This window comes from Ammospiza caudacuta, chromosome 8 (assembly GCF_027887145.1).
Source record: "Ammospiza caudacuta isolate bAmmCau1 chromosome 8, bAmmCau1.pri, whole genome shotgun sequence".
NCBI lineage: Eukaryota > Metazoa > Chordata > Aves > Passeriformes > Passerellidae > Ammospiza > Ammospiza caudacuta.
In genome coordinates, this window is record NC_080600.1 from 7,191,357 (window position 1) to 7,218,065 (window position 26,709).

The window sequence follows — 26,709 nt, forward strand, 5'->3', positions numbered from 1 at the left end:
AGGGTCTGGGATGGAGGCCCCCAGCTCTGGGGTGCCTCAGATCAAGGTCTGCTGGATCACAGGGATGAAAACAAAGCCAGAGCCCCAGTGTGGAGTCTCAGGTGAGCCCTGAGACTCAGGGGGTGCTCAGCCAGGAGGAGACACCAGCTCAGAGGTGTTTGCTCAGCCAGGATCAGCTCCAGGAGAACCTCTTGGGATGACAGCGGACAGACTGAGGGGGTCCTTCCTTGCCTGATGTTTACTATCCCATCTCAGCTCCACTCTCATCCTCTCATTTTCAGCTCTCTGGGCAGCAGACAGCAGCAGGAACTGAGGCCAGAGCGTCAGATTAACAACTCTTCCTTCTGCAGGCTCGTGGCCCCACACTGGAGCTCGCTCAGCCCCGGAACCAAACAGAACCCGAGGATGTCACAACTGCAGAACATCTTGGGCAGATGTTCTGGGGACAGCAGGGGGCAGAGCTGGGGACAGCAGGGCTCATGCCCTGGAGCCAATTGTGGCTCCATTTTTCTAGTTTCTCTCATTAAGGAGAGAAGAGAATTAGTTGTTGTTTGTTTTTTTTTTTTTTTTAATTTATTTATATTTTTAAAATTTATTTTTTAAAGAAAGGAAGGTGCAGGGTGTGACCCCCATCTCCAGCACCCTGGCTCAGCCTGGGCTGTGTCACACAGGCTCACATCTCTCTGGCCCTGAGCAGGAACCCCTCGGTGCCCTTCAGATGGCATCAGTGGTGAATAAAAAGCCACACCCAGTTCCCCTCAGCCTCCCATGGGCTCCATAACCACTAGAGGGGAGTGGAAGGTAAAGAGTTGAGGAGATGGTTGTGTCCTCCTGGGTTGGAAGGTTCCCTAGCTCTGGGTGCCCACCATGGCCAAAATTCACAGCATCCACCCACGTGAGGAGGTTTTCCCCATCACCCCAGGGCACCAGCAGGACACTGGAGCAACCTTCAGCACAGAGGAGCCACGGAGTGGGATGTGGAAATTGCTGTCCTGATCCTTCAGGCAAGAGCACCACAGGCCCAGGAGAGGATGGGCCTTTCCCCCATGTTGAAGATTGCCATGCAAGATGTTTTCCATTCCCATCTGTATGGCAGATCACCTTTGTCAAGTGGGCAGTTTCTTTATCTCTCTCTCTGAGTGACCACATTCACACCTCCCTCGGGAGGGGACATTGCTGATAACAGACTATTGAATGTCACTGCATGGCTGATAAGAACTAGAACATCCCATTGGGAGATGTGAGCCCAGAGGGAGGAGCCAAGCATTGCTACCCAGATATAATCCAGAGGTTTGTGAGACACCAGCACGGCTTTCTCCACGGGATTCCCCAGAGGAACAGCAGCTGCCTCTCCTTCCACTGGATCTCCAGAGGAAGCATACATCCTTCTCTACAGATCCCCCTGCTCCAACAGAACCACCCCTGACACTGCAGGAGGGCTGCAGCCACATTTCCAATGGGACTGCCACCAACAGCCTGACCCACAGGGTGTCAGGCTGGGTTCTGACTCTGGCAGTGTTGTTCTAGTGTACTGCATTGTTTATTTTATCCTTTTTTTTTCCCCTTCCCCTATTAAAGAAGTGTTATTTCCTGCTCCCATATTTTTGCCTGAGAGCCCCTTAATTTAAAATGTATAGCAATTGGGAGGGGTGGGGAGGGTTTACATTCTCCATTTCAGGGGAGGCTCCTGCCTTCCTTAGCAGACTCCTGTCTCTCCAAACCAAGGCACCACAACAGGGAAAGGAGCTGGGAGAGGCCATCTTCAGCTTTCCCAGTCCATCAGCTCACCTTTTCCCAGTGATATCCAATGGCACAGGCACTTCAGAGCTCACTGGGGTCAATCCTGGCTTCCTCAGGGCTTCCATGGTCCCTCATCAGAGGGGTCCCTCATCAGAGGGGACACAAAGTCACAGGGTCACCCAAGAGCTCCTCTGACCATGGGGTTCACCAAGCCAGGTTTTGCCCAGTGTGCTCCTTGTCCTGTTGGCATCACAGAAATAAATCAATAAAAGGGTTCAAATGAACCCTCAATAAAAGGCTTGTGCGGATCAGAGCAAATTTCCATCTCGATTTTCCACAGAGAAAAGGCTGAATTTATTTTTTTTCCCCTTCAGTTTGGAAGCCTTTGAGGTGCTTTCTATTTCTGCTCTCCAAATAATTCAGTGTGTGCCTCAGTGTGTCCAAGCCAGCCCAAGCATGAGTCGCCAGGAAAATGCTGGGGATGGTGGAGATGTGCATTATGTGCAGGGAATTTAGTGCCAGGCATCCTGGGACACCAGGAATTTTTCTGTTTTTGCCATTGGGGAAACCTACATTTTACATTTTACATTTTTTTACATTTTTCATTTTACTGCCCTGACTTCCCAGCCCACAGCAAGGCCATTATTAAACATCTACAATATTAAGATATAAACCAAACCAAATTTAACAGTTCCCTTTGCAGAAATGTGGTGGGAAGGCAGAGTTATCCTGTTAATTTGATATTTTCGTGGAAATTGTATTCCTTCTCCCAGGAATACAATTTTTTGTCCACTAGGGATCAGGTCAATATTTTGCTTGTGTCCACCCCTCCCAACCCTTCCCATGCAACAGGGAAAGGGGGAAAAACCCCTCCAAACCTCTGAGCACCATAAAGATTTTATGATAAACAAACCCCTGGGAGTTTTTGGGAGCCGTGGTGATTAACATTCCTTAATGAGGATGGAGGGGGTGCTCGGGGCTGGGGGAGGGCAGCCCCAGCACCCTCCTGAGGGTCCCACCTTCCCTCCCCACCTAATCCCCCAGTTGCCATCTGGCAGATTTACTGGCCCCACTAACGTGGCCATATCCCACTGATATAATGAGGAATTGCAGCCTGGGCTGTATTTCCTCATGAATTTCACTTCGCCTGCCAGAAAAGTTCAGGGCTGGGTCAGATTTTATATATATTTATGCACATAAAATACATATGTGTATATATAAATATATATATATATTTCTTCTTTCCAGGTGATTTCCACCTTTCCCCATCCAAAGACTCATTCACCCTCATCTTTCCCACCCACCAGGGTTTGTTCTGTGGGTTGAGTTTGGGCTAAAGAAAACATTCCAAGGGCCAAACCCCACTTCCATCCCCTCCAGGGGTGGGATGCTGCCTGGTGCTGCTCTCTGGGGCTGCCACAGCAGCACTGAGCCTGTCCTCACCCCACTTCCAGCCAGGAAATGCTGATTTAATCAAGCTCAGCTTTGGTATGGAAAGGGGAGCTGGGTGGCTGGGACTTCAAACAGCCCCATCCCTCCTCCCACACCTCCACAGGGTCATGATCAGACAGGGACATGCCCCAGCATCCCAAATCCCTGCTGAGCTCCTCCAGCCTTGCTGCACCCACCCCAAATCCCCAAATCCTCCTTCCCTGGCCGTGGCCAAGCTGCCCTGTGTCGCAGACATCTTTTCGTGAAAAATCCTTCCCTTAGGACTTTTTCCTCCTGAGAAGCTAAGAGGCCTCAGGAACAAAATGTAAACATTGATTATCTGCTGCTGTGGAATGCAACAGGTGCATCTGTGATGGGTCTCATGTGGATGTTTGGAATTAATGGCCAATCACAGCCCAGCTCAGACTCTCTGTCCCAGCCAGAAACCTTTGTTACCATTCCTTCTTATTCTGTTCTTAGCCAGCCTTCTGATGAAATCCTTTCTTCTATTCTTTTAGTATAGTTTTAATGTAATATATATCATAAAATAATAAATCAAGCCTTCTGAAACATGGAGTCAGATCCTCGTCTCTTCCCTCATCCTGAGACCCCTGTGAACACGGTCACAGCCCTGCTCCAGCCAGAGCTCACCAAGCCCCTTCTCTGAGGACAACAAAGCCTCAAACGTGTTTCCAGGTGAATTTTGTAAGGATTAAAATGTTTCCAGGTGAATTCTGTGATTAATAAAATCTCCTGGCGCGGCTGCTCTTGCAGGGCTCTCTGCTCTTGTTTAGCAGGAGTTCAGGGGGTGCTGGCATTGCCTCTGCTGCCCTGGAGGCTTTGGGATGCCAATTCCAGGCACAGATTGCTGAGGAACAGCCCATCCCCACTGTTTTGGGGTGTCCTTTCCCTGGGTCACCCCATTGCATAGCTGAGAATTCCCATTGTGCATGGAATGCAGCCGGGATCCAGGAGGAAGAGAACCCCATGCACACTAAGGTGGGTCCCATGCAGCTCCTGGGAACAGAGCCCATGGAAAACTTGGGTATAATTAATAAATAATACATTTTGGGTTTCCTCTCCCCTGCTGGGAATGAACCATCCCTGCCTGCAGGAGGGAGGCACCCCTCACCCTGGGGATTTCCACCTTTCCATCAGGAGGGGAAGGGAAGGGACTTGTTGGACTCAAGGCACTCCAGCCCCTCTGTGAGATGACTTTTCTTTAAGCTCTCAGAATCCCAGAACGATTTGGGTTGGAAGGGACCTTAAAACTCATTTCATTCCAACCCTGCCATGGGGCAGGGACACTTTCCACTATCCCAGGCTGCTCCAAGCCTCAACCTGGCCTGGGACATTTCCAGGGATGGGGAAAATAATCCTGCCAGAGCCTTGGCCTTCCCAAACCCCACCCCCCAGGCAGCCACACACCTTCTCACCAGAGGCTGTCTCTCTGAGCTGCCTCTTTCCCACAATTTCAGAGTTTTACGGCCAGCATTCCTCATTTTCCATGCCATTAATCTCCACAGGCCCTGGCTCCGAGCAGGCAGGAAGCCAAAGGCTGCCAGACAGGTTGCAAGCGAAATCCAAGTTGTCTGGAAGAGAAGAAAATCCAGCTAAAAGTTGGGGAAGCCCTTGAGCCTCAAATTGGCTCAGCAGGACAAGGGTGATGCTGCTCAGGTGGGTTTGGTGGCAGCCAGGGCGTCCCTTCCCATCCCACTGCACTTGTCCAGCCACCATTGTCCCTTTGAGCTCATGGATTTAATTGTGCCCAAGGGGGGAAAAAACCCCAACACCCAACCCAAAGCAAAACTGAGAGATCATTTTAAGTTTCTTTAGAGAGATGTTGCTCTGGGAGCTGCTTCTGAGCAGTCAGCCAATGCATTTTTCAGAGCGTTTTTGCTGTTTCCTCAACTTGGAAGTTGCTCTGCTGTGAATCCTCAACTCCCCAAAGTCCCAAAGCTGAGGATGACACAGGCAAAAACCTCTTTCAGGCAGGCAAAGGGAGGAGAATAAATCTGTCCTACAGCAGGACAAGGGAGAAGAGCAAAAACTCATTTGGAAGTCTCCAGAAATAAACACCTTTAATCCTCCCACAGGTTGTCCTCATGGTTCAGTTCTGTGCAGGAGAACCAGAGAATTCCAGAATGGGATTCCCTTCAGTCCCCTCAGGGAAGGCTGAAGTTGGATATTAGGGAAAATTTCTTCCCTGAAAGGGAGGCCAGGCCCTGGCACAGCTGCCCAGGGCAGTGTGGAGTCCCCATTCCTGGAGAGATTTAGAAGCCCTGTGGATGTGGCACCTGGGGACAGGGCTCAGTGGGACTGGCAGTGCTGGGGGATGGTTGAGTACTCTGAGAGGGCTTTTCCAACCACAGTGATTCCATGATAAACTCAAGGCACCGTGATTTCTGACTGAGGGGAGGTTAGGACCTGCCAGGTTTGATGGTTCTGTGTCACTTCCCTGCCTCCAGACAGAATTCCAGCATGGCTGTGCTCCAGGATGGGCTGGCTGAGCAGCCCAGCAGCACGGGCAGGTGAGCCAGGATCCTTGGGAAGGAGAACCTGATCCAGCTGCCTCCCAGAGAGGATTCCAGCCCTGGTGGGATCTGCAGACACTTCCCTGCTGTCTCAGTTTGTAAAGACAGGGGTCTGCTAAGGAAGGCAGGAGCCTCCCCTGAAATGGAGAATGTAAACCCTCCACACCCCTCCCAATTGCTGTAAATTTTAAATTAAGGGGCTCTCAGGCAAAAATATGAGAGCAGAAATAATAGTTCCTTAATAGGGAAGAAGAAAAATAAAAGGATGAAATAAGCAATGCAATACACCAGAACAACAGTGACAGAGTCAGAACCCAGCCTGACACCCTGTGGGTCAGGCTGTTGGTGGCAGTCCCATTGGAAATGTGGCTGCAGCCCTCCTGCAGTGTCAGGGGTGGTTCTGTTGGAGCAGGGGGATCTGTAGAGAAGGATCTATTCTTCCTCTGAAGATCCAGTGGAAGGAGAGGCAGCTGCTGTTCCTCTGGGGAATCCCGTGGAGAAAGCCGTGCTGGTGTCCCAAACACCTCTGGATTATATCTGGGTAGCAATGCTTGGCTCCTCCCTCTGGGCTCACATCTCCCAATGGGATGTTCTAGTTCTTATCAGCCATGCAGTGACATTCAATAGTCTGTTATCAGCAATGTCCCCTCCCAGGGAGGTGTGAATGTGGTCACTCAAAGAGAGAGATAAAGCAAACTGCCCACTTGACAAAGGTGATCTGCCATACAGATGGGAATGGAAAACATCTTGCATTGCAATCTTCAACGCCTGCCTGGATTCCTCTTCCTTTCATCTCCCTCCAAGGCTCTCCAAGCAGGGCTGGGAGCAGCCCTGGACCCTCAAGCCCTCAGCCCTGCCTCTCTCTCCTTGTAAAGGGAACAGAGAGGAATTGTTTTGGAATAACAGTACAAATCCAATTTCCCGTGGCAGATAAGGGGGAGAGAGGTGAGATATGAGAAGGCTTTGGATGACAGAGGAATTATCCTGCAGCCCCTGTGGGATAACTCACTCCCAGTCCCACTTGCAGCTCTCACAGGGTCTGGCAGGGCCCAGGGCCCAGCAGGTGAGCCTGGCCAGGGCACTTTGTTATCCCAGCACGGAGCTGCTCCAGCAGCCCCAGGCTGAGCATTCCCTGTGCCCTGAAAGGAAGGGAAGCATCTCGGAGAGTCAGGGGCCATCATCCACCAGCCCAGGGGAGCTGGGCAGCCCTGCCCAGCTTCCAGACAGAGCTGCAGGAAGCTGCTCTGTGCTTTGGGTGTGCAGCTGTTCCACAGCTTCCTCTTCCTCTCCTTCTTCCTCTCCTTCTTCTTCTCCTCCTCCTCCTTCTTCTCCTTCTCCTTCTCCTTCTCCTTCTCCTTCTCCTTCTCCTTCTCCTTCTCCTTCTCCTTCCTCTTCCTCCTCATCCCCACCTGCATCCCCAGTAGTGGACTGGGCACCTGGCTGCAGACATTCCCTAAAAACAGCTAGGAGGCAGGGGGTGCAGCCCCTGCTCCCTTGGCTGGCCCAGTGCTCCCCTGTCCCGTTCACATTCTCTGATAAAATCCTTTCGCCCAGGATTTTCCTCCTGGGAAGCTGAGGAGCCTCAGGGAAAAGGAAAACAATTCTTATCTCATTTGCTTCTCCTGTGTTGTGCTCATGTGGAATGTGTTTGGAGATTGTTCACCCACAGGTGATTGTTCCATCGGGTTCTGCTGTGAGTTGTTTTGGCTCTTTGGCCAGTCAGGGTTGAGACTCTGGAAAAGAGACTCTGGAAAGAGTCAGGAGTTTTCATTGTTATCTTTTAGCATTCAGTAAGTGTCCTTGCTGTATTCTTTAGTATAGTATAGTATAGTATAGTATAGTATAGTATTCTTTAATATAATATAGTATTATAAAGTAATAAATTAGATTTCTGAGAACATGGAGTCAGATGCATCATTCCTGCCTGCCACGAGGGTCCCCCCAAATGGAATACTCCCCAGCCTTGGCAGGGCTCGGGGTGGGGTCAGGGTGGGCTCGGGGTGGGCTCAGGATGCTCCCAGAGTTTTTCCCCATCTCCACTCCAGGCTCCCTCCCTTGCACAGAGCTCTCTCCCCCTTTCCCAGAGCCCAAAGGATTTCATCCCTTTTGGTCCCGGTTTTCCTCCTGCTGGAGCCCAGCACGGGAGGGTTTGGGAGCAGCCCCTGCCAGCGCTGGGGACCCTCAGCAGTGCTGGGAGCTCCTCCAGGATAAACCAGCTCCAGGATAAATGGGATCCAGGATAAACTGGCTCCTGGATAAACCAGCTCCAGGATAAATTGGCTCCTGGATAAACTGGCCCTGGGTTAAATCAGCTCTGGGATAAACCGGCTCTAGGATAAATGGGCTGCCAGATAAACCAGTTCCTCCTGCATAAACCAGCTCCTGGATAAATCAGCTCCAGGATAAACCAGCTTCAGGGTAAATCGGCTCTTCCTGGATAAATTGGCTCCAGCTGGATAAACCAGCTCCAGATAAATTGGCTCCAGATAAACTGGCTCCAGGATAAACCGGCTCTGGGATAAACCTGCTTCAGGATAAACCGGCTCCAGAATAAACCAGCTGCAGATAAATCAACTCCAGGACAAATCAGCTCCTGGATAAATCAGCTCTTCCTGGATAAATCGACTCCAACTGGATAAACCGGCTCCTGGATAAACCAGCTTCAGGATAAACTGGCTCCTGGATAAACCACCTGCAGGATAAACTGCCTCTTCCTGGATAAATCGGCTCCACCTGGATAAACCAGCTCCAGATAAACCGCTCCAGGATAAACCTGCTTCAGGATAAATCAGCTCCAGGACAAACTGTCTCTGGGATAAACCAGCTCCGGGATAAACCGGCTCCGAGATTAACAGACTCCAGGATAAACCAGCTCCAGGAATTCCCGGCGCTCCCCAGCGGCTGAACCCAGCCGGCTCAGAGGTGGCTGCTAATCCCACACTGGCTCTATTATCCACGGGGATTGGGGGAGATTGCAGGAATTGCCCTCTGCTGGTGGGGAAGGAGGGAGTTTTAGTTTTTATTATTTTTTCCCCCCTTTCAAACTCAAACGTGTAATTGAAGAGTGAAATTCTGAAAACTTGCTCAAGGACTCTTTAATCGCCTTTAAAGCTCAGGAATTGCTCCCCATTCCCTTCCTGGTTTAATGGGAAACAGGTTTCTTGTTCCTGCAGGCACTCTGAAGCTGGTGACCATTGGATAATTGTGCCTTGGTACAGCACAAATGCACAATTCTGGCTGCACCCTCATCCTTCCAAATACAGTAAATCCCCCCCTTTTTTTTCCTTTACTTGCAGTGAATTTGCAGTCCCTGGCCATGGCAGGGGGCTGTTACAAGATGGTCCTTTCAAGTCCCTTTTTGTGATTCAGTGAATCTAAACCTTCCCACCGTGGGGCAAGGGAATCAATTAATAAAGAAATAGATGGAAAAGACTCAAAAGGGCCTGTAATAAATCAGATAAAGGGCACCTGTCTGTGGCTAGTGCACACTGATGCTCTGGCTGTGTGGTCCAATCCACACAGGAAATGCTTTCCCTCACTTCTGTGCAGCAGTGAGATTTTGGGGTGGTTTTGTTTCAACCCCAAACGTTTCCTTCTGCTACTGAACCATTTAATTTGCTGTGAACGTGGGCAGAGGTTTGCTTTTCCCTCGTGGCCATCCAGGAGACACCTGGCCCCTCTCTGTGTTCCCCAGCCAGGAATCCTTTCCCTCTCTGAGCTTGGGATTTGCTCCATTCCTGCTGAAGCCTTCCATGAGCACAGCTGCGGGATGGGAGTGACGGCGTTCACAGGGGTCTTGGGATGAGGGAAGAGACGAGGATCTGACTCCATGTTACAGAAGGCTTGATTTATTATTTTATTATATATATTACATTAAAACTATACTGAAAGAATAGAAGAAAGGATTTCATCAGAAGGCCAGCTAAGAATAGAAAAAGAAGGAATGATAACAAATGCTGGGCTGTGATTGGCCATTAATTAGAAACAAGCACATGAGACCAATCACAGATGCACCTGTTGCATTCCACAGCAGCAGATAATCAATGTTTACATTTTGTTCCTGGGGCCTCACAGCTTCTCAGGAGGAAAAATCCTAAGGAAAGGATTTCTCATAAAAGATGTCTGTGACAGATGGGAGCACATTACCCATCCTCAGCAGGAGCTGGCTTTGCCAGCTCACAGCCCTGAGTGAGCTTCAGAGAATTCCCTAAGAGATCAACCCAGCCCTAGGAGAAAGTTTCTGCTCCAGAAATTAAGATGATCCAAATCCCATCATAAACCAGGATGTTTTGCTGACACAGAATGAGCTCCTGCCCCCTGGGTGCTCAGGTTGTACATTTAATATTGGAGCCTTTTCCTCCCCCTCCCCCTTTCCTCCCCCTTTTCCTCCCATGCCACAGGCAGGCATCTAAAGCACAAAGCCTTGAAAAAACATTAGTAAAACAAGTGAAATTTATAAAATTAAACTCAGCGGGGGCCCTGGGCAGGGTGTGCCAGTACCAGACAGTGGAAGATGTCCCTGGAATGGCAGGGGTGGGATGAGAGGGGACCTCCTGGATCCTTCCAACCCAAACCACTCCATGATTCCATGAACCAGGCAGAAGCAGCAGGGGATGCTTCTCAGCTGAGAGAATTGGGAGCATCCCAAGTTTTCCCTGTGAGGTCTCCCCACCAACCTGCTGCTGCTCCAGGGAGCCACTGCAAGGAGCCCAGAACTGAAGTGTGGCCTCATCCCCTGTGAGCACAGCGCAATGCCAGGTGACACACACGGAGCAGATGGATTTTGGATGCTTCAGGGGGCTCCAGAGACCAGCAGGAAGTCAATCAGAGGGAAAAGATACAAGAAAAAGGCTGGGAAAGGTGTAAAGCTGGAGCTGCTTCACCTGGAAACCCAATTGGTTTTTTGCAGCACTTGTCAACGTGCACCTGGGAGCCACAAGGAAACTGGGAAACTCCAGGAGCTATTCCATGAACACTCCAACACAGACATGGGTATATTTTGGCCAAAAACCCTCTCTGGCACCAACACCCCCTTCCATGACACATGAAGAACCCAGCAGATGAAACCATCCCATCCCAGCAAAGGAAGGAAAGAAGATGAGCAGCAGAAACCCGGGTGGTACTATAATTAACTTTTTTCTTTTATTTACACCACAAGAATAACAAGTTGTCATAATGTGGTACAAAATACTGGACTCCTAATAAAGTTGAAATTGAAGTCGGTACTGTCAGAGAAAGACACCATTGGCCAGTAAAAAAAAAAAAAAAAAGAGAAAAAAAGAGAAAAAAAAAACAACAAAAAACCCCCCAACAAAATAAAGAGAAAAGCGAAAAATAAAATAAAAACAAAGAAAGAAAAAAAAAAGAGAATGAGGAAAAAATATTCCAACTCCACCAAATTAAAAGAAAGGACCGTCGGAAAGTCGAGCACAAAGAATGCTACCATCACTGAAAGGAGGGTCCAATACAGGAAGAGTGAAATTGTGTCTAAATTACAGCGTAAACCGGTAGCTGCTACCAATGGTGACGTCATACTGAGCATGTATAGGTATAAAGTAGAATATAATATAGTTACAACTTTTTGATACTACATATCTGTAATAAGCTCTCGGGTGAATAATGTTTCAACCCCTTCCCCCCCCTCCCCGCCCCCAGTTTTATATATATATTATATATATAAGTTTGTCATCCTCATAAATTGGAAAATAGCGCCTCCACTATGGAGCACAGAAAAAGTGTTAATTTATTTTCTTTCAATAGGATACTTTTTTTTTTCTTTTTCATCATCATCAATATCAAAGACAAAGTGAAGATGAGCTGAGAACGAGCCCAACTTCGTGACAATGAAGAAACACGTTTTGCCTTTTGCTGTAAAGTCTCGTTTTTAAACCACAGTGTTGCACAGTACACGACTGCTTAAAGTGAAACCGAGCAAAAATACATCATGTAAAAGTAATTTCTTAAAAAAGTTAACGCAGCTGTGCTGAAGAGTTAACTCTTTAAAGTCCTCCTCATCCATCCGTCCGTCCGTCCATCCGTCCGGCTCCTCGGAATGAACGACTCTGTGTGTGTTGACACAAGGGTTGCATCCAACCTCCCCACCCAGCCGAGAAATCAAAGCAAAAACACCAACCCAAAGGAAAAGAATAATAACAATAATAATAAGAATGACACAGGCAGTTTACTTGGTGTGTTCGGCGTAGTTTCCCTAAAAACACTGTTTCCACATAAATACAATAAACTCTATTATTGGTAAGTCACAAGTGCTAGATAAACGTCTTAGTTTGTTTTTCTTTTCTTCTTAAAATGAGAAATGTTTTAAGTAGTCCTTTTTGTTTTTTTTATTTATTTACTCTTTTTAACAATAAAAAGCACAATTTCTTCTTATTAAGTTCAGTAAGACTCCAAAAGGAAACAAAAAAAAAAGAATTCCCACTCTCCTTCCTTGGTGTGTAGCTGTGTGGGTGAGTGAGTGTGTGTGACAGCAACATCCCAACCTTTAGTCTCCACAAATGCCACGAGAGCAAAAAAAAAAAAAAAAACAAAAAACCAATATAAAACCAAAACAAAACAAAAACCAACCCAGAGAAACCCCAAACCACTTCTTTTTTTTTTGTTTTTGTTTCTTTTTCTCGTTATCGTTTTCAAAGCTGCCAAGTTTGGCGTGCAAAATCTGTATACAATATAAAGACATGCCAACCTTACAGACCATGCAACCTCAAGGTGTAGGAAACTTAAAAAAATATATTCATATATATTTATATATATATTTATATATATCAATGCCCGTAAAAGAACATGGGCCCAAAAAAGTTTACAAAAGGAAGAATGGAATGAGTACATGACCGTGACTAATAAAAAAAAAAGGAATGTTTTGTATCGAAAGTAAAAAAAACAACAAAAAACAAACAAAACAAAAAAAAAAAAAAAAAACCAACCAAAAAACCCCCAATGGTTACTTGTGTACTGCAAACTGGGCCTCACTTCACTGTAAAGAGGATTGACAGATGTTCTTTTTCTTCCCAAGCAGGTACAAAGGATGCCCTGGGCAGCGCGGGCCGGGATGTGGGAGCATCCCAGGCTCCCACCCCGCTGGCACGGCCGCACCGTGGCAAAGTCATCTGAAATGAAGAAGCTTTAATGGCTCAAAAAGGTGAAAAATCCCCCTGGAGAGCCTCAAAACGAGGGCTCCCTCCCTCCTCTCCGTGCCTGCGCTGGGCCCGGAGAGCATCCCCGGGGAAGAGCACCCCCAGGGAAGGTCACAGCGTTCCCAGGGAAAAGGGGGATGCTGCAAACAAATCCACAACGCCGGGAGCTTGGAGGAGACGAGCTCTGTCCTCTCGGGAAAAATCTTCCCGTCCCGGCAAAAAGCTGAGGGAAAGGATTGGAAAGGAAGGAGGGAGGAAGGAAGGAAGGTGGCATCCCAACAAGCTCCTCGGGATTTTCCAAAGGAACCGGCTCAGCACAGGCAGCCGGCGGCTCCCGGGAGAGCAAAAAGGAAGGAAAAAGCTTTGCCGCGACCGGGAGCAGAAATGTCAAAAACCTTCCAGGGAAGAGCTGACGAGATGAAGGGAGGTGTAAACACAGACACTGCCCAGGGCACAGGGAGCAAACCCCACGTCAGTCACCAGTGGGATGGATTTGAGATCACAGCAGCAGCGTGGTCAGATGGAAGAAAACCCCAAACCACAACATCCCCAGGAACGCGGTGCTCTCACACGGGAGAATTTTAGGATATGCCGAGGACAGGCCTTGCCACAGGGGCTTTTTGGGGTTTTTTAGGACGTACTTGGGTTTGCACAACTCAAATACTGTAGTGTCTTGGTTCTGAAACTGCACTAGAAATCGAGGAAGGAAACAAAAGCCTCCAGCGTGGGGGTCACGCTCCCGATTCCTCCCGCCAGCGAGTCCTGAACGGAACGAAAGCAGCTGCTTCAAGAACTGGAAAGAAGAGAAGTTACTGGAAGCAACCCCACCAGTCAGTCACCACGGGAGCAAAGGATAAAATAAGGAAGGGTGGTTAAGGAGAAGCTGTGCTGGGGAGAGGGATGTGCTGTCCTACACTGCTGGAGGGAGGCGCGCGGGGAGCGCCGTCTCCGCCAGGACGCTCCACGGCAGCGCTCGCGGCCTCTCCCACCCGGCATTCCCGGGAGGATTCCCTCCTCGGGGTGGGGGGCAAACAAAAAAAGGCCTCCAAAACCTCTCCCAGCATCAGGAAGAAGAAGAAGAACAAGAGAGGAGAAAAAGAGGGAGAGAGGAGGTGGGGAGCTTGCGGGCATGTCCGGCGGAGAGAAAAGGCCGGCGGTCCTGGAGTATCCAAGGAGCCTTCCCGAGGGCAGGCAGCGCCAGGAGCCGCGGGCAGGACAAAGGCATTGCCCACTGAACACTACCAGGCAAGAAAATTCCTTATTTTCTCTACAGAGCTACTACAAGAGAGCTGAGGAAATATACAGTTGGCGGAATCGGTACAACAAAGGAGCCCCTCGCCGTCCCTCATCCTCCTCCTCCTTGGTAAAATGCGCCCTTTCCCAGAAAAAAACAAACTCTGCTGGTCTGCCCACAGTTCCTTACACCTGCAGAAAGCTGCTCACTGTACAAAAGAGTTGAGGAAAAGGAGAGAAAACAATACAGAAAATTAAAAAAATAAAAAAAAAATTTAAAAAAGGAAAGAAAAAAAAGGAAAATCCATGTATTATAAGCAAGAAAAGAGGGAGGAAGAAAGGTTTAGATGCTATTGCCGTTCAGAAAGGAAACCTGCCAAATGGAAAAGAAATGTCAGAGTCACACAAACAAGGCTTCCGGAGGGTTTTGGGAAATATCCATATAAAAATTAACAGCAAATTCAGCGTCTTTGCTATAAAAAACTCTTTTTTTTTTCTCGTGTTTGTTAGAAAAGGATCACAACTAAAAACCTTAAATTAAAATACAAATGTTTAGGGTAGTTGCCCAGTGGCTAAAGTGTTGGCTTTCTGAAACATTTTCCAACCTGTTGCCTGACAAGTCCTCGAGTTTCAACCTAGATCCTTCTCCAAAAGCACCTTTGACATTCCAATTCCCAAATCTGTCCCTAGGGAGCTTCCAATGGCTACTGTTAGAGTATGCATTTATTACATATATTTTCTTTTCTTTTTTCTATAAATGCATCATAAATATTTTTCTCAATAATTCATAGGAATCCGGTTTCTAAGCTTGGAATACATTTGGAATATACATTATACACATATATATATTTATACCTAACAATTTAAGCAATATCTCATGCTAGTTGCTTTTAATAAAAAGCATTCCAGTCTTAAAACCTGCATTTGTGTCTAATACATGCTTCAACAACCAAATTGGTAAGTTCAATTACTAGATAATGTAGAAGAGAGAGAAAACATTTGAAAATTGGTTGTTAAAAATGGTTGAATTTCAAAGACCCAACAGTATTTGCCACTTTTCTGGCAACTACCTTATTTTTTTTTTTCTTTTTTCCTTTTCTCTGAAACAGCAATGAAAGAAAACAAAACAAATCCAAACTTGTTGACAGTTTTTGGAGACGCTCTGTTCAGCTGATGCCTGCTTCCCACCATCATGCCAGCACAAGCCAAAAAGTCTTCCTTCCTGATGGCAGTCCTTGGCTTTCCCAACCAGAGGAAAAATATTCAGGAACTGCTGTGTTCTTTTTTTTTTTTTTTCTTTTTTTTTTTTTTTTTGGTTTTTTGTTTGTTTTTTTTTTTTTCCATGTGTGTTTTGTTTTTTTAATTAATTTTTACTTAAGGCATTGTTCCTCAAACTTCAGAAAATCCAGCTGCACCAAATCCATCAATTAAAAAAAAAGGCACAAACTCATCTTCAGATGGCTTTGGAGACAATAAAGCCGACTCCATCTGGGCTACCGTTCCCCCCCTTCTGCTTCCCTTTCCTTTAGGTGTCAGGTGAGTCCTCGTTCCCTGTCCCTCCCCGTTAAAAATCCACCATCATCTCCCAACGTTCCAGTTCCGACAAGAGCTGTCGTGACGCACAGGCAGGCAAGAGCCATTTCCAAATATCCAAGAAATGAAAGTACACGATGGGTTGAGTGGTTCAAGCGGAGATTGCTCAGTTGTGGGTAATCAACTTTGTAAGCACCAGTTTTACGTTAAGGTTTGTTTGATTTGTGTTGTTGAATCTTTGATTTCTTTATTATTCTCGCGTTTCGTTTTCGTGGTTTTTTTTGTTTGGCAACTCTGCCAAAGACTTCCCGGGCATCGTTCCTCTTTCTGCTCGCGGTGAGGACCAGAGGAACGTGAGTGCCCAACGTGTCAGTCCTTTGCTGCTCTTCACCAGCGTGGTTTTTTCAGCAAAAAGAGACTCAAAGATGCGGAGAGATTTGTTTTTTTGTGTCGCTTGCTTTGCTTTACACCTGGCTGTCCTTCCGTGTTCGGGAAATAACCGTGACAGGACGCAGGAGTAACAAGAGAAAGCTTCTTGGCAGAGCTTCAAGACGAAGACGAACAGACAGGAGAACTTCAGCTCGAAGGTGGCTGCTACAGGGGAGGCTCCTCTTCCATGGGTTCGTCCTCAGGTCTGAGGGATTGCACAGCCAGCCAGGGTGCGACAGGGAGGGGAGAGAGAAAAGAGGGTTTGGCATGACATAGATGGACAATTCGTGGTGCCAAGTCTCACTCCTTATATTCCCATCACCCTCCCACCGAGCCAGCTGGGATCACCTGAATTAAACTTGCCACCAAGAAGGGTTTTTGGACAATCTCACTTGGGCAGCATTAAGATTTTCCCCAGCAAAATAAATTCCTTTGTGTGGTCCAAAGCTGTGCTCAGAGCAGAAGGCTCAAATGCAGGGTGCACGCACAGAGCTCATGGCTCTGCTGCTCTCCTGCAGCCTGGAAGGTTTTCTGGGAACCCACAGAGGACAGGGGATGTGGGGAACACATCAGCAGTGGCTGAAAGGAGAGGATTAACCTGTAAGGCTGCTCTGGAAATGTGATGGGAAACCACTGACCTCTTCTCCGCCGGCTTCACACCCACCGACAGCGATGCCATGGCCGTCACTGTCTCCGCCTCCTCGTTCTCACACTTCTGGGCCTCCACCAGGGAATATCCCACCGTGGAGGCAAAACGCTGCAGGGAATGCCAGTACTTGCCTGGGGGAGAGGTGACAACAGGGCCATCAGGGCACCATTCCAGCTCCTGCTTTCCCAAACCCGGCCGCTGGCTTGGAACTGCTCAGGAACGCTCATCCGATCCATACTCTCACTCATCTGATCCATACTCTCACTTTAAGGGCCTTAGGTGCTCAAAACTTAATTCCCTTTTCCACTTTAAACACCTCAGAAACTTCTAGACCTAAGGACAAATGTGCCTGGAGATGTCTCTCCACCAAAAAATCCAGGAGAGGGGAAGGATGCAGTCCAGGTCTAGATCCACCTGCTGACTGCCACGTACATTCAGTGGCCAAATCCCTGAAGACTAACAAAGTCCAAGATGTGTTTAGAACCATTAAAGTTGGAAAAGACCTCCAAGATCACAAAGTCCAAGCTTCAACCTCCAAAGTATTTTTAATGCCAGCAGTTTGACACCCTTCTACATGGAGAAGAGCACTGGGAAGGCTCCAGAGGAAAGAATTGCCAAGAATTTCTCCAGGCAAGGTTCACTGCAATGATTTTAAACTGCTTAGCTAAATAAACCTAAAATATCAACAACTGCCAGCAAAATTCATAGAATATCCTTGGAAGGGATCATCCCTTGGGAGAGATAATTGAATCCAACTCCTGGCCCTGCACAGGACATCCCAAGAATCCCAGCCTGTGTCTGAGAGCCTGCTTCACTTCCATGCCTATCTACTCCTAAACAATGGGTGCCACAACACCCAACTTGTGTTATTCAGAGATACTAAATTGCTTTCCAAGAAGTAAGAGCACCCTCTAATGGCAGGACAGTCTGTCCTTTACAGAGATTTTAGAGCTTTTAGGTTTTGTTGGGTTAACAGCCAGACTGGATCCTCCTGAAGGTCTTCTCCTACCTAACCTGTGCTCTGATTCTGTAATTCCCCCCAAGGGCTAAAGCCCTGCTGGGCTTTGTCACTGCACAAGCCCAGCTCAGGGTGCAGTGACCACCAGAAAAGTGGGAAATGGGAGCATGGAGCTGGCAGGATGGTGGGGAAACCCAAGGGGTGTCCCCAGGGACCCGGCTGAGTCGGTGGGGCTGCACTCACTGTGGATCTCGATGACTTTCTCCATGGAATGCACGGCGTTAGCGTTTGCTCTCTGCTGGAAAACCTTCTCTGGAAGAGGGTCAAGCTGGAGAGAGAGAGAGAGGAACACCAGAGGAATGTTACCATTGAATCCCAGAATGGTTCTGGTGGGAAGGGACATTAAAGCCCATCCCACTCCATGCCTGCCATGGGCAGGGACACCTTCCACTAGTCATTCCGCAATGGGAGCATGCCTGTGCCAGCCCAGGGAAAGGCCTGACAAGCACTGCTGGAGGAAAGTTTTAGGATTTATTTGATTTCCTTTAGAAAATCTCAAGAAGAGGAGACACCTCTGCCCTTGCAGGTTCTCCTCTAATGAATGAATTCATGCCAAACCTCCAAGGTGGGCTGTCCAAAACAAGAGATGTCCACTGCTGTTAACTGTGCTGAAAGCAACCCAATCAGGGATGTTCCCCAGCAAAGAACAGCCAGAGTTCAACATTTAAAAATATCCATGGCAAAGTTTAACTTCCCTCAAAGCCAAGAGAAGCTGCAGCCAAGACTGCTCTTATGAGCACATGGTAGCCATTCCATAGGTACTTCACAGGATGCTGCATTCCAGATTCAGTAATTATGGATTGCACTTTTCATTAATTCCCCACTCTAAAAATAGTTCTGCTCCAAACTGGTTTCTGTATGACATTAAGTGAAGGCGAAAGCAACTCCTGGGTAAGTCTTTGAGCAAGAGCTTTCCAAGGCCTCTTGGTTGACACTGAGACAAAGCATGTTACAGATTCTAGAGCTCACTCCTCCTCCTGAAATAACACTCATAAACAGTCTCAGCCTGCAGAAAAGGGAGCAAAAAACCTCTGGGCATAAGGCACCTGGTTGTCATCACCTTCCTGTTTGAAGGGCAGAGGCTGGAGATGCCCACGATGGACTGAGCAGCTCTGCAGAGCAATGGGAGAGGAACGGTGGCTAACTGGTGTGGACTGCCATCAGCAGACGCCAAAATCATGGAATCATGGAATGCTGGGGAGTGAAGGGATCTTAAAATTCATCTCATCCCACCCCTGCCATGGGCAGGGACACCTTCCACTATCCCAGGCTGCTCCAAGTCCCATCCAGCCTGGCCTTGGGCACTGCCAGGGATCCAGGGGCAGCCACAGCTGCTCTGGGCACCCTGTGCCAGGCCTGCCCACCCTCACAGGGAACAATTCCTAATTCCCAATATCCCATCTAACCCTGCCCTCTGGGTTAAAATGGATTAAAACCATTCCCCCTTTTCCTGTCCCATCAGACCCTTGTCTAAAGCTCCTGTCCAGCTCTCTTGGAGCCACTTTAGGCACTGGAACACTTCTCCCAGGAGCCTTCTCCAGGCGGAACAACCCAAACCCTCTCAGCCTGTATCAAGTCTCTCTCTGATTTCCCAGCCCTGATTTCCCCTGAAGCCCTGTGAGCATTGCACAGCAGTGCAGGCCCATTCCCCAGCCCTGACCCCCTCCCCAGGGCAGCAATCAGCTCTGGGTTCATTTCCTGGCAGCTTGGGAAGGAGCTGCTTCCCCGACGCGGGAGTTTTGATCTCGGCCGGTGGATGCCGTGCTCGGGGGACTGGCATTGCTCCCCTCCTTTCCCAGCAGCCCCAGTGGAGCTCCAGCTTGGCTCCCGAGCCAGCCCAGCTCCCTGCAGCCCGGCCTGGCCACAGCTGCCTGTCCATGTGTGTGCAGCAGGCTGCTCTGACACGCTGTAGATCAAACCGCATCAAAGCACCGCGGCACAGAGCTCCCCCCGGCTGCCCTGCCTTCAAAAGGTTCCAGGAAAGACCTGGATAAAAGGAGTGTTTCCTGCTTTCTGATGTGTGCCTAAGCCAGGGAATATTTCCCTATCTGCACAGCCCACCTAGGACAAGTGAGAGCAGGTCTGTGTTTAAGTGTCCTTGTAGCCATGATTAAAACAATCAATGTTTTTTATCTTTAAGGATCAATATTTCCTCTGCTCAATGAAATCACTCAGGCAGCTCACAACATCCAAGGTATCCTGACTGCTGAGCTCTCCCCACAGCCTCACACTCCCAAACACACCCATGGCTTGGGTGAAGCACTTATTTACTGCTTGTGGTTGCAGTCAGCCTCCTGTGATCCTAGGAGCACACTGAGCAGGAGGAGTGACATCCTCCAGGTGTTATTCCCACTGCTTCCCTTTCCAAGTGCATCCTGCACCCAAAGGTGGCTGGAGCCAGAGGAATTGTCTGTAGAGACCACTTAAAACATATGGGTGTGCAATAAACACCTCACAGAACCCCAGGAAGGTCTGGCTTACAAGGGACCTTAAAGCTCATCCCTGCCATGCACAGGGACCACCTTTCACTATCCCAAGTTGCTCCAAACCTCATCCAACCTGGCCTTGGACACTTGCAGGGATCCAGGGGCAGCCACAGCTTCTCTATGAAACTTGTGCCAGTGCCCCATCAGTGGAAGTCCCCTGTTTCCATGCTGGTGTGGCAGCTGCCTCCTGAGTTTTCAGCTGTCCCCAGGGCTGAGTGCAGGCTGGAGCCATGCCCTGTGCCCAGAGCCTTCTCAGAGCTGCCTGGCCCAGCACAAGGAGCAGGATGCTCTCTGGACACTGGGATGCTGGATGATGGAAGCAGGTGCTTCTGATGAATCCCAGCTGGTTTATCTCCTCCTCCAGCCTCCCACCTAACGCTGAGTGTGGATTCTCCAAGACAGAACACTTCTCCAACAGGCTGGAGGTCAAACTGCTCCACACCTCAATGCAGATCCAAGCTCCCTCTCCATCTTTCCAGACACCTGATGGTCACTGAACTACAACCCTCCCCAGAAATCAACTCCCACTGGAGACAGACCCACTGGTCCTGCACCTCAGCCCAAAGTAACCACACTCAAAAGCCCTCAAACATGGTTTAAAGCTACTTTAGAGGAGGTTTAAGTTGGATATTGGGGAAAATTCCTTCACTGGAAGCGTGCTCAAGCATTCAGTCAGGCTGCCCAGGGCAGTGGTGGAGTCAACACCCCTGCAAGGATTTCAAAGGTGTGTAGATGTAGTGTTCCTTCCTTCATCCCACTGACACTAAAAGTGGGGGGGGGGGGGGAAGCAGAAAAAATGGAGTATCTAAAATTTTCTCTGTAGGAAAACACCCATAGCTCTTCATAATCCAACATCTCGCTGTATTGAAAAGATGGAGTATCTAAAATTTTCTCGGTAGGAAAATACCCACAGCTCTTCAGAATCCAACATCTTGCTGTATTTCTCTGTCTGGCTCTTATCTTGCAATCACCCCCCTAACCTTTCTGGCCAATTTTTCTGACACAGTCAAGACTTCTCCTATACAGCAACGTGCAGAAAATAGAAAATGTAACTCCTAGGAAAAAATCTTGTCAAGCAAGATGCCCCATGTAGCAGACACAGTCTGTAGGACTAGAGAGGGGAGCAAAGAGAAGGGAAGACTTGCACACTGAATTCAGAAATTAATTAAAAGCGTTGTTTTTCAAAGAGCACAAAGCAAATTATTTGGAGAAAGAACAAACCCAAAAACCATTCCTAGCTGTTTCACTCATTGCACGACTACAAAGCACAGGTGGTTTTTAAGCACAAAACAAACACCGAGTGTCAGGAGGACACCAAACAACGACAGGAACTTGGCAGCCAGGAGGATGAGGCGCCCAAACCCGAGGGGAGAGTGTGTCTGGGGGTGCCTGTACCTCGTTTCCCAGCAGGGCAGACACGCAGGCCTCCGAGGCGTCGCAGATGGCCGTGAGGTCGTGGCCGCCCTCGAGGGCCAGCACCACGCGGCCCCCGGCCAGCCCCATCAGCTGCTTCGTCAGGTACCCGAAGCCTGCAAGGAGGGAAACAGAGGAAATGCAGCACAAGGGCAAAGGTGGCGGCTGGAATGGGGCTCCTGGCAGAGGATCAAAGAATTAGGGAGAGGAATTACATCATATTAAAAAGCCAGCAGGGATTTGCAAAGGCTCGGCGCGTAACGCGAGCCAGGTTGGGCTTCGGCGCGCGGTTCCAGCTGCGGCTTCCTGGGATGGATCCCTGTGTCCCCCAGCAGCACCAGCCCAGCTGGGAGCATCACCATCCTCCCCTTGCCACCCCTCAGCACCCCAAATTAAAGCCAGCAGCCAGCATTCTCTTTGGGAGCAGGGAAAGGGGCGGATTTCTGCTGGATGCTGCTTTGGGGGAGGGAGGAGGAAGGTGAACGGGCCCAGTTTGGGTCGGGATAGCAGCAGTGCAGTACAGCCCTAGAGAGATTTAGGTTTGACATCTCGTTCTCAGCAGACAGCTCTTCCCGTCCATAATATGCTATAAAAATTCCAGGGGCACCCGGCACTTTGATCAGATGACACACAATACATTTCTGCCCCCTTTAAACAAAACAGAACCAAGCGGCGAGGATTTAAAAAACGTGTCCTCAAAGCAACCTTCCCCCTCCAGGAGAAAAAAAAAAAAAAAATCAAAAAATCAAAAAGCCAAACAAAGGAGAAGCCAGGGAATTTCTACCCTCCATCCCCACTGCCTGCTTTCTGCTTTGGAGCGAACCCCTTTGCAAATTAACAAATTAACAGGCAGAGAAAAGCATCCACTGCTGAGCCCACAACTGGTTTTGTGAGAGGAGCAGAGCATGGCAAATTCAACCAGCACGTAAACAAGATCTTTCCTTTCCAAAGTGTTTCTGGATATCTCAAGGAACTTGCCTCTTGTAAACCTATTTCACTTTATTCTTATATAAAGTTTACAGGTTCAGCTCCCTTACGAGGTTTTAAAGTTCACTGTAGAGAACAATTTTCCTGGCTGGAACAAACTCTTAAAAATAATAGTAAAAGCCTTTTTGCAAGAAAAACTGTCCTCTGGATAAATGTGAAGGAAACAGTGCCAGGTAAACTCCACATAACCTGGAGGGGGGGAGTTATTTCCGTGCATCTCCCAAAAACATCCCAGACCCGAAGCAAAAAGGAGGGCTTGTGGGTGTCTGTAATTAATTCAAAGGTGGAGAGCAAAAACATTCAGCCCAAAGTTTTAATAAGGTGTCCTGGAGGAAGAAATGGATTTCTTGGTAGCAATGAGAGTGTTTACAGCTGGTATGGACTTTTTCTGCAATTTTATATTAATGCCAGCATAACTCTCTAATTCAGCAGAGATGTGACTACAAATAAATTACACAATACTACAAACTGAATATTTTAAAGTTGAAATATGCAATGTTTCAAAAAAACCCCAACAAAATTAAGGCTTCAGCCAGGCTAAAATATGCATTATAAAAAGATAAATGCCATGAAAATTCAAAGGAGAAGGATGGAAGTTTTGCCTTTGAAACGAAAGATCTGAAATAGACCCCACAAAGTAAAATCTGGAAATACTGTCCTTCAATCCACAGGACAGCAGCAGAAGCAAAGCCCCCACTTACATTTTGCTGACAGGTTATATCCTCCCAGGGGTGTGGGGTGCCCTTCCACAGCATCGAAACCAGATGACACCAGCACAACATCTGGGGCAAACTCGTTGGCAATGGGCATCACCACTGTCCTGCAACACAGAAAATCCACAGCACACACGTCAGGGGGGCTCCTCAGCAAGGCAGGGGCGCTTCAACCCTCTCATCAAACCCTGAGAGCCAGGCTGGAAGAACTCCTTGCACTCCCTGGGATTTCCTCCACCTCGTGTTTTGAGCAGGGAAACGAGCTGTCACCCCTTGTGGTTCCCATCCTTGGGATCACATCCTGATTTACATCCATGGCAATAAGGGTAAAATAAGAGGGCATCTGGCACAGGCTGCAAAACTACCTGGGAAACCTCACCCCAAGGCATTTTCTCCAAGTCCTCCCTCAAAACATTTCATCTAAGCTTTGCCAAGTGATTCCTTCCTCACTTGCTGCACTTCCCATTTCCCACAGCAAAAGGCTGGAGTGTCCCATGGGGCAGAACAGCTTTAGAATGCAAATATCCCACCCAAATCCACCTCTCCCACTGCCACTTCCCCGTCCTCTGATGTTTTGTTCACTAAAAAATGGATGGCATTGTTCAGCATCCCCATCCTGCTGATTGCTGAAGTTGTATTTAAATGAAACAAGGGGTCTGTTCCTGTGGTTTCTCACCGAAACACCTTTTCTCCCTCTGCTTTCTCTCTCTCCAAACTCCACAATTTCTCCTCAAAACCTACAGGAGGTTGCAAACATCCCATCCCCATATCAAGACACACTTCCCAAATGATGTTTTTTCCATTGTAACTGCACCTACTGAATTCTGGATGTGTCCCTAGGGCAACCTGACCTGTAATTTTCCCATTTTCCCATCCTAGGAACAGCCACCAGCCAGGATAACTTTCTGGAGCAGGAACTGAGGTTATTTTACCCACATCCCAAAGCGTGGACCTGTAAATCTTGGCACACACGAGAACCTCACACTTTATTGAGTCGAGTCTTTATGTGATGCTCTAAAAACAGAGCCCAGGGGGGCTGTTCCATGCTGAGATGGCTCAAGTGCTATCAGAACACTCATAAAAGCTCCCAGCTTTTTGCCACAAGGATATTAAACAGCCAGGAGACATCTGCCAGAGTCAGCAGCTCGTGACATCCAGCTGAGCTTGTGAATGATGTAGAATGGGGCATCAGCCTCTGCCAGGCACTGAGCAAACCCACCCCCAGCCTACACTGCCACCAGGGAGCAGGAACAGGCACACAGACACCAAAAAAAACCTCCCCACACACCTCCTAGCTTTATTCTTTCCCAGCTATTTGCCACAGCAACCCCAGAGGCTCCTGCAGCATTGCTGATCTCTGTGCACAGACACAGAGACCTCTGTGAGAACAAAGGGGTTTCATTTTCCCTTAAAACACACAGAATCCCAAAAAGGAATTTGAATTTTCTCCTCTGAGGATGTGATTGCCCCTCTCCATTTTGTCCTTCTGTGAGGAAGACAAGAGCACAGCTCTGGCTGGTGAGTTTACAGTTTGGTGGAACCCACAGAAATTTTCAGGAGAAACCACCACTCTGACCAAGACCTGAAGCAGCAATTCCAGAGCAAGTGCAGCAGCCAAGGGTTTATTTTCCATGAGCTTTTTCATTCCTAACCCAAGGAAAACTGCTCAAAGAATCAGATTTATTTCCCCTCTCCCCTAGTTATGATGCTGTGGGAGCTGCTGGGATCTCAGTGGAAGTGTGGGATCACCAGAGCCAGCCCAAAGCTGCACCCCAAAAGGCTGGGGATGCTCCATCCCCCTCCAGGGGAAACAAGGATTAAACTGGAAACAACCCCGTGGCTTTGCCCTGCTGATGAGACTCTAAAAAAGCCAGAAATTTGAATTATTACCTAGGAGATAAGCAGTTCTGCCTGGATTAGGGTCTTTTAAGGAATGGCTGAGGTGGCTGTAAAGTTATTCACTGAGGAATGAATATTCCTGACACTGAATATTCATTCAATCCATGTAGAATTTAAAAAAGAAAAAAGGAAACTGAAATTTCCCTAGTTTCAGAAGCTTGTTTTTGCTTGCTTAAAATAAATCAAATCTTTTTATTTGCCTGGTTACAGCTGAGCTGAACAGATCTACATGAGAGCAAACTCATGGCTGCAACCAGCAAAGCCTCCTCATTGTGTTCTGCAATTGCTTGGGAGAGAGGCAAAAAAATAAATGTAATTTTAGATCTATTTTCCAGAAGGCTGAATGAACAATTTTAGCCTGGCATTAGCCAATTCCCCAGTTAAATGCCTAATAAATGACAGGTAAATGAAACAATCCTACAGAGGATTATTTTGGGCTTTAAATGCTCAGTTGCAGTGAGTAAATTGGTGAAACTTAGAAAGCTGAACACTTTTTTAGAGACTTTTTCCCATTCTTGGCCACATCTATGTTTAATATACATTTTTATATGTGCTATGTATAAATTTATATCTGTTAAGTGTATATATTTATATTATGCATATATTTACCTATTGATATATTTTATATTTCATATATATCATGTGTAAATTTCTACATATGGTTTTATACACGTAATATATTTTATATATATAAACTAAAAATGTTATCCACTGCTCCTCAGGCTAACCAGCTTCCTGAAAATTCCAGTCTTTGCTTCTGCATGGTCATTTACTGTGTCCAAAGGGATTAGGAATTTGGGGATGAAATCAGCATGGGGAAAGCATGAAATTGAAAATACAGCAACCGCCGTTCCAGGCAAAACAGCATCATCTCTTCCTCCTCATCCTCTTCCTCGCTCCTCAAATGGTTTATGGATCGAGGGAAAAACCCAAATGCCCCTAAAATTGGTTTCTGAACTTGTTTAATGCTTTTTGAAGGCAGCAGGAGGAGGGGGAAGCACAGCCCTGGCTTGTTCCTTCTGGCTGAGGTGTTTGAAATAAAGTCAAATGTGGAATCGAGCTGGACGTGGAATTATGGCTGGAATTATTATGGTGGAATTACTGGGACAGGGGAAGGAATTCTCAGACACAACACAACTGCTGGCATCACCAGGAAAACTTCCTTGCAGTAAATTCAGAGGGAAACTCCTGCAGATGAAACATTTTTAATTTCACTAATTGCTGTTGCCATGTCACAAAGAACCAGCCGAAGCCTTCCCATTTTTCCTGCAGGTCTCTTAGCTGGGTTTGCACCTGGATCAGGAGGATTGAGAGAGGCAAACAGGATTTCAGCTGATGTAAAATGTAAGGGAACAACAAATCCTGGTCCAAAAAACCCCTCTGAATTTTACAACTTGTTTGTTTCTGTAACTACGGAACAGCAGCGGAGGCAGCGGGAACATTCTGGGAGTTCAGGATTTTGGGAAGGACGTGCCCTGCATTGTTCCTGCATTGTT

General features: G+C 47.8%; 1 protein-coding gene and 1 pseudogene across 1 annotated transcript in view; both read right to left on the bottom strand.

The window, feature by feature from the left end:
* Nucleotides 1–323: 323 nt before the first annotated feature.
* Nucleotides 324–13,849, bottom strand: LOC131560517 (uncharacterized; annotated as a pseudogene).
* Nucleotides 13,850–15,364: 1,515 nt separating this feature from the next.
* The window catches only part of HDAC4 (histone deacetylase 4), a 178,311-nt gene continuing 166,966 nt past the window's right edge, over nucleotides 15,365–26,709 (bottom strand). Inside the window, exons 23-27 of the mRNA XM_058809255.1 lie at nucleotides 23,303–23,421; nucleotides 21,597–21,730; nucleotides 17,899–17,983; nucleotides 16,687–16,828; nucleotides 15,365–16,253 (exon numbers count right to left, since the gene is read on the bottom strand). Coding sequence (XP_058665238.1) covers nucleotides 16,214–16,253; nucleotides 16,687–16,828; nucleotides 17,899–17,983; nucleotides 21,597–21,730; nucleotides 23,303–23,421 — 520 coding nt within the window. The 3' untranslated portion in view covers nucleotides 15,365–16,213. The remainder of the gene's footprint in view (nucleotides 16,254–16,686; nucleotides 16,829–17,898; nucleotides 17,984–21,596; nucleotides 21,731–23,302; nucleotides 23,422–26,709) is intronic.